Consider the following 7,655-nt stretch of genomic DNA (forward strand, 5'->3'; position numbering starts at 1 on the left):
ATACATAGGAATGATCATTTTAGTAAAATTTCACATGGAGAATAATAATGGTCATTTATCTAATGGAGTTTTAATAGGAGAAGTAGTATACTGGAACTAATAAAGATCAGTCAAAAATGACATAATTAAGACAACACTGGCAGTATGTTATGTTATACTCTGATGTCTGAACAATCAGCTATGATCTGGATATTTAATAGGGTATTAACTATCTTCCTGTATATATTCTGTATAATACGCTAATATATAAAATACAAAAATCTTTCTGAATAGAATAGGGAAAGAAGTTTTCATTTGGTTTCCTTAGTAAAGGAGATGGCACAGGTAAAGACGGGTGGAAGTGGGTGAGGTGGAGATGAAGGAAGGGGTTGTTAACAGAAATGTAACCCTTAATTCATAGCACTCTGGTCTTTGTGCCTGATACGTGGGTTACATACTGTAGTACATAAATTCTGAATTATAGAAAGGTGATACATATTCAGAAACTTGGCAACCCCATTTCCTCTATCAGTGTATTGAAATTACAGCATGTTTAGATGCCCTAAAACATTCAGATTGGACTTAAGTTTCTTAATACAGAAACATGAAACTGGGGCTTACCTTCACTTGTAATGAAGGAAATGCACACTAATTCTATGAGTACATCAAGAAGTTAATTCTAGAATATAAAACCTTTAAACAACTCTAGCTTATGCCTGTGTTGGCAACATGTGATCTCAATGAAAAGTGTGAAAAAGCAGACTGCCAGATGTTTTGACTACATGATACATCACATCTTAATGTTTCCTAGGTTGGCTGTAGTAATACTAGAGATTCAAGATTTTAAAATTAGCAACTTCTGTTCTAACTTTTTCTTAGTCTTTACTTTAAAAATGTTTTATACCCAAAACTTTCATATGCTGGAATTTTTTCTTTAAAACACGTGCTTTTAGGAAGAATGTTTATAAACCATAAACAAAATCTCAGAAGAACATATCGTGTGTCTTTCTGTAATAAGTGTATTATATAAACTGTTGGCCACTATGACTGGGGAGTGATGTTTTCAGGCTAATCAATATTATACCATAAATATTATAAGTTTTTAAGTGTTAGAAGTTCAGTATTACTCCCATACCAAGCATGATTTGCTGTAAATATATCAGAAAGCACTTCAAAGTCTTGCTGGAGCTTGTGTCACCATTTGAGCATTGGCCCCACTGTACATGCATTTCCTTGAGCAGAGTTCTAGTTAATACTATTTCTGACAATACATTCATTCAATAAATGAGTATTAATGCTGATTATCATTCATAAGAAGACTTTGAGGAGGGGGGTACAGATGCCGTTTGAGATGGCGGGAAAGGGGAAGGCAGGGGCTACATCTGACCAAAACAACCAACCCCAGTGTCAGGCCAGCATTGCCTCTTTTTCCTTAAAACATCCCCTCCACCAAACTAATTTTCAAAGATTCTCTTCTGAAAATGCAAATACCACTGCAGGGGTGTGTATATGTGTATGTGGTGTACTGGTATTAATTATATCTTCGTTAGTAAAAGGTTGATAAAGGGAATGGTACAGGATAAAAAATGGTGGCATCAAGGAAGAGAAAATGGATCTTTTGGAGAAGTGGAAATACCCATGACAAATATTACTTAGTTTACAGTTTTGCTTTAGGGTCTCAATTATGACTAGCTACTATTACAGATGTTGAAATAACATTTTATAACCTTATTTTGGATTGGCTTCTTATATTTGTTGTTTCTAGTGAACCTAAATGAATCCCCTGTGGCCAGATCTAATTTATTAGCATAATTCATGTTACCCAACCTGTTCCCCTTCATGAATTTTTTTAAAAGCTAAATAATGTCATAAATAAGGACAAACACAAAACTCCTTTGGGGAAAACAAATAAAATGGCTACTTTTAGAGCTGTTAATAATCTTATGATTATTTTCACTTAAATTTTATTTAGTTAATGTCTTGTGAAGCCAGAAGGATGTTGGAATGTTTCCTTAGCTAGCTTAAATAAATTTTTAAAAAAAAGTCTGGTTTTGGAGGCTCATAATGAAGATCAGTTACAATTACAAATAGATTTTTTGTTTGCCTTCTGAAATAATTTTCTTTTATAACAAAAAACATTACTGAGGACACTTCATTAAAAATTAAAAAGAAAAAACAAACCTTAGTTCAAAATTGAAATTACATTGGTCTATATTTGTACCATCCCAGAAAAAAAAAAGTTTGGCTAAGGAAATATTCAGAGACATGTAATTATTTTGCTCTAATTGGCACTGTTAATTCACATGCACATGTGCAAATAAGCATTGCACTACCAAGCATACAGAGGTATTGAAAGGATTAAGGCGGAAGGTTATCTGATAGGAATAAAGAGTATGGTCTGAATGGATTCTAAAATATATTTAATCACCATTGGCACCCTTGGTCAAAAGGGAAAAAAAAGTAAATCTGTAACAGTCACTAAGGAAACAAGCTTTGCTTAAGTTGCTTGGGTGATAAATTCCCCTGGGAAATAACTAGCGAGGCAGCTGGAAATCAGCACAACTCTAGGGCCTTGCTCCTAAGAAATATACCTGTGGCATTTACTATAAAACCAAGAAATATATGCTGCCAGGCCTCTATCTATCTACATGGGGATGTCAACTTTTATCTTCAAATGAGTTAGCAGAGTGTGATTTTGAAAGTCTGTGGCTTCTAAAAATGAATTCAGGTTCTATGGTAAACTAGATAAATTAGCTATATGTGAAAGACTTAATAGACTTTATTTACAAAATCATTAACTTATAAAAACAAAGGCACTCCAGGAGTTTTTAAATTAGACTATTTTTTAAGGCTTCTTGTGAATATCTTCTCCACTCAAGATTGCCTCTTTATAAACATTTTATTTTAGAATCTTTTGGGTGAAGAAAAGAATTAGAAGGCAGCAAATGATCGCAAATGTTTTGTTTCGCTCGCATTTTAAGGTATCAGCCAAGTAACACCAGTGTCTCAAATGAACTCCAAAGTTAGCAGAAGTGTTAGTAAATGTGCTCATTCCTGGTCCAATTTACCAAATATGTATTCAGATTTTTAATCACAAATATTTTGGAGTGTTTGGACTATCTGCTCCTTTGTGATTACAGTCAGGGACACACAGGAAGATGATGCTATCTCTGATAAGGAAGGACTCTTTATTTTTACCTGAATATATCAGCACAATGGAGATTTTGCCTACAGGCTCAATATTATTCTTTGGGAATGAGACTGGACTTTTCAAATTTAAGCAACTATTATAAATCAGGTTGTAATAGGCATTATTTCTGGGGGAGGGAAATCCCACTCAGATGATCATATATATCATTTAATAGCTACTATACTATTAAAGCCTTAGAAGTTTTATATTTAACATTAATGGTCAATAGTAAATAGGAAAAAAATATTGTGCTCTGAAATTTTGGCAAGCACATTGATTATAGTCTTTATTTAGTAATGTTTTCAAGTCAAGCTTGGCAGCAAAGATTTGTGAGTTTTACTGCAAGCCATCATATTTGCTGTTACAGCAATGCACAAGCAAAAAAAACATGAAGTTGGGAGCATGTGCAGAATCTTACATATTGTTTATTCTTCCAAAGTAAAATGAAACCCTCTGACATTATTCTAGGAGATTCAAATTTCAATAACATCCTTCCTTGAAATATTCAGAAAATTGGGCTAGAATTGGTGCCTGAATTTACCAGACTGCTGCTTCAATTCTTTATTCACAAAAACATATTTTAAACAAACAAAAAATAACGTGAAAAGTTTTTGTAAATTACCCAAGTAACCAATTATGAATTTTGCGTGAATGAGCAATTTTCTGAAGATTGACTCTATTCATTAAAACCTTCCTATATTACTCCTGTGAAGAAACTGCTTGGGGATTATAAATAGATAATACATAAAATTATAAGTATCATTCTTAGGTGCTGATGAAACATAAAACTATAGAAATGATCCTTTGTTAATTTTTTCAGGAGTCTGAATTCAATGTTTCTGAATGTTTGAATGTTCCTTTGTTGCTAAACTTTCCAATTAATGTAGCTTTAATAAGAAACATGTAGACCACATCTATTATATATACTTAGAAATATACTTCAGTGACTAATTACTGCCCATCAACTGTGATAGAATTCCATTAATAATTTTCAACAGGATGATGTCAATAATATGGGAAGTACTTTTGGAATTCTGATAGTGCTGATTCAGAAATCTTACAAAACTTATGACATTGATTAATACCATTTTATATATAAATCACAGTCTGAAAGAATTTCCCCACAGACTTAGAAATTAAATATTTGGTAATACTAAGTCACAAATGCAATAACATATCTACCTATTTTCAATTGCTCCAAAGACACAGAAGCAACATCATCAAAATTCACACATGCTACACACAAGTGTGAAGATACCACATATAATGACTGTATTTGACCATCTTTGGAATGGAAAGGAAGTCCAAACATCAAACCTGATGACTAAAGCATTTAGGAACAGCAGAAAGAGCTCAGTTCATACTTTAGGAAGCTGAGTTAGTATTTCGTTTATTTTCCCCAAAGCGTACAGCTGCCTTTGTAAGGAAGAACCAACCATGTGAATGAGAACTGAAGTCAAGGTTAAAATAATTTTTCCCAAGAGAGTAGAGTGCATCAGAGAGAAGCAGAGGCTCAGCTCAGACGAGCATTAATAACCAGAGGCAGCATCTTCCCTGAAAAACATTAGAGTCTCTTGGACATATGTTTGAAATTCATCCTCCCAAGTCATCCTGTGACTGTAGAGATAGGTGACAATGTCCCACTCTCTGAAGGGGGAAAATACAGCACAAACCATTTAAAAAATTATTACTTTAAAAAATTATACAAAAGTGGCAAAGTGTTCTAACTGTCAAGAAACCTTTGCAGATGGTAAAGAAAAAGCTTTGTCTTTCCTATTACTGTTTTGCCCTTCAGTTGACATACATGCCGAGTTGCATCAATAGGATTACAACGGAAACACAGTCATCTCTAGGTTTCTTCTGTTTGGATTCCTTGATCTTGTTTAAAGAAACAGGCTCAGGGAATGCACAGAAAACAAACTTCCCCAGTCGAAGTTCCGAGGTCGTTCTTCCCTTTCTCCCACCCTCAGAAACCTGTCTAGTTTACTGGACAGAAATGTCATGGTCATGTTGCACCACTTCACTTGTTGAATTGTGTGAAGCCAGCGCTTGACCACAATAACTTAGTGAACCACCTTGCCCTTAAATTAGCCCCCACGATTTCTTTCTAGTTCGGTGGAAATGTCTTACCTGCATGTGTCCCTGGTACATTCTGCTTCGGCTTCTTCAAGGCTCCCTGAGGCCGCCGGATGCTTCCCCTCGTGTCTGCTTGCACACCAACAGAAGGGAGAAGACGGCTGCACACTGTGATCTCGGACGGTGCCCCTGAGCCAGGTGGAAGGCTCCAGGTAGCCCGGCCACAGTGGCCCCTGGCCGCTCTGCGGGCTGCCGGGAACTGTTCTCCGCTCGGGGTGCTGAAAGCGGACACTGGAGAGCGCGCGGAGGAGATGAGGAGCCCAGGCGGCCACGCTCACCCGCAGGCGCAGGTCCTGCTTCGCCGGGCGTCTCTAAAACTCACTCCTTCTCCACCGAACTCTTTCTCGCTTCCTGCCGGGCTGCCTCATTTCTCTTTCCCTATCTTCGTCACGAACCCCCTTCTCCTCCCAACCCTGACGTGTGCGCCCACACCAGCCGCCGCCGCAGCTGCCGAGCGGGGCGCGCGCCGCTCTCCCGGCCGCGTCTCTGCCGAGAGGCCGCGGAACCGGGCACGCGCGCGCGTCCCCGGCGGGCCCGGGAGAGGCCCGAAGGGGATGCATGCACGCGGCGGGCAAAGTGCCGGAGGGTGGTGGTCGCGCAAGGCGGTCAGGGGTGGCGGCCGCATCCACGGAGACTCCGGCACTGTAGATGGTCAGATGCAAGAAAAGTGGAAGGAAAATGCATTGTTTCTCCCAGGGCCATCAATACCGACTAAGCCTGTCATCGTACAGACATAATGGGCTGAGCGTGGGGGTTTCCGAAGAGTTTACTTTGTTCTTTTTATTTTTTTAATTTTTAAAAAATGTTTATTCATTTTTGAGAGAGAGAGAATGAGAGTGTGTGTGTTAGAGAGAGACAGTGTGAGCAGGGGAGGAGTATAGAGAGAAGGAAACACAGAATCCGAAGCAGGCTCCAGGCTCCTAGCTGTCAGCACAGAGCTCCATGCAGGCTTGAACTCACAATCCTGAGATCAGGACCTGAGCAGATGTCAGAGGCTTAACCGACTGAGTCACCCAACTGTCCCTGCGTTTACTTCTGTTCTCACTCAGCTCTCACAATTTACCTCAGTGACACTGGGTGAATAAAGACTTTCCCAGCTCAACCCACCCTCAATTTATTTATGAGCACACTACTTAAAATTCCAAACCCCAGTCCCTACGGGCCTTCTATGATTTGTTTTCTCCGTAGCACATAACATCATCTAACATCCCATATATTTTACATACTTTATTTATTGTCTGTCTTTCTATATTCAATGTGATTTCCATGAGATCAGGGAGGAGTGTATCTGTTTTTGCATGGATGTGTCAGCACAATATAATACCACTTGACACATGGTTGGTACTTAAAAATATTTGTTGAATGAATAGATCTTTACTATATAATATATAGGTAGAGTGCATTTAGATATGTCTCAAGTTAAAGACTGAACAGTTTTATGTAGTTTCTACATTATAAATACATATACATCATATATATGTGTGTATATATGTACAAGATTACAGTGACTACCTAGTTTTGCTGGTAATAAGATCTCCAATTACACAACAACCTGCCCCCCAAGTTATATACAGCAAAATGTAATCCCCCAAATATGTATGTATGTATGTATATAACATGTATGTATATAGCATGATATACCTTTCGTAAAGTTAAAAAATATATCAACTCCCTAAGAACATAAATATATATCATGTACTATATGGAATATAGTATTCAGAATGTTGGTGAACCTGGGTAAAGAGAAATAGGGTAAAGAAATGGGGAGGCATTTGATATGAAGGTTAATTGTCAGTGTCTTAGCTATTACGTTGGGTGGTGATTCATGGATGTGTATTACCATATAAAAATTGCTATATAAATAAAACATGGCTATGAATGGACTATTGAGGAGAGAGTGACATAAATATAAGAAATGATTAATCTAATCCAATACATCTGAAAACAATGGACTGACTGACCAACCAACCAACCAACCACAAAATGATTAAGACTTGTAAAGGCAGAAGATGTGGATTCCTATTAGATTCCACCAAAAGTTAATCTTGGAAAATATCCTTTGCCCTCTTTAGACTTCAGTTTTTTCATATCTAAATCTTGCATGACAAACTCATTGTTTTATCCTGAAAACTGAGACATGTTCATAGGAAATGTAAAAAGGAAAGTACCATCATTTATTGTCCTTTATAGGACAGAGCACTGGAATAGGAGTCAGGAGACAGAAGTGCTAATTCCATCTCCTTACCTCACTGCTCTTTTAAGCAAGTATACTAATTCTCTACTTCTTCATTTTTGAAGTAAGGCAAATATCTTCCCAGTCTACTACACAGGGTGACTGAGGACTGAACGC

General features: G+C 37.5%; 1 protein-coding gene across 1 annotated transcript in view; it reads right to left on the minus strand.

Annotated features, from left to right (window-relative positions):
• The window catches only part of PEX5L (peroxisomal biogenesis factor 5 like), a 227,821-nt gene extending 222,449 nt beyond the window's left edge, over window positions 1-5,372 (minus strand). The window contains exon 1 of the mRNA XM_039254335.1: window positions 5,300-5,372. Coding sequence (XP_039110266.1) covers window positions 5,300-5,320 — 21 coding nt within the window. The 5' untranslated portion in view covers window positions 5,321-5,372. The remainder of the gene's footprint in view (window positions 1-5,299) is intronic.
• Between the last annotated feature and the right edge of the window lie 2,283 nt (window positions 5,373-7,655).

This window comes from Hyaena hyaena, unplaced genomic scaffold (genome assembly GCF_003009895.1).
Source record: "Hyaena hyaena isolate Hyena2069 unplaced genomic scaffold, ASM300989v1 scaffold_477, whole genome shotgun sequence".
NCBI lineage: Eukaryota > Metazoa > Chordata > Mammalia > Carnivora > Hyaenidae > Hyaena > Hyaena hyaena.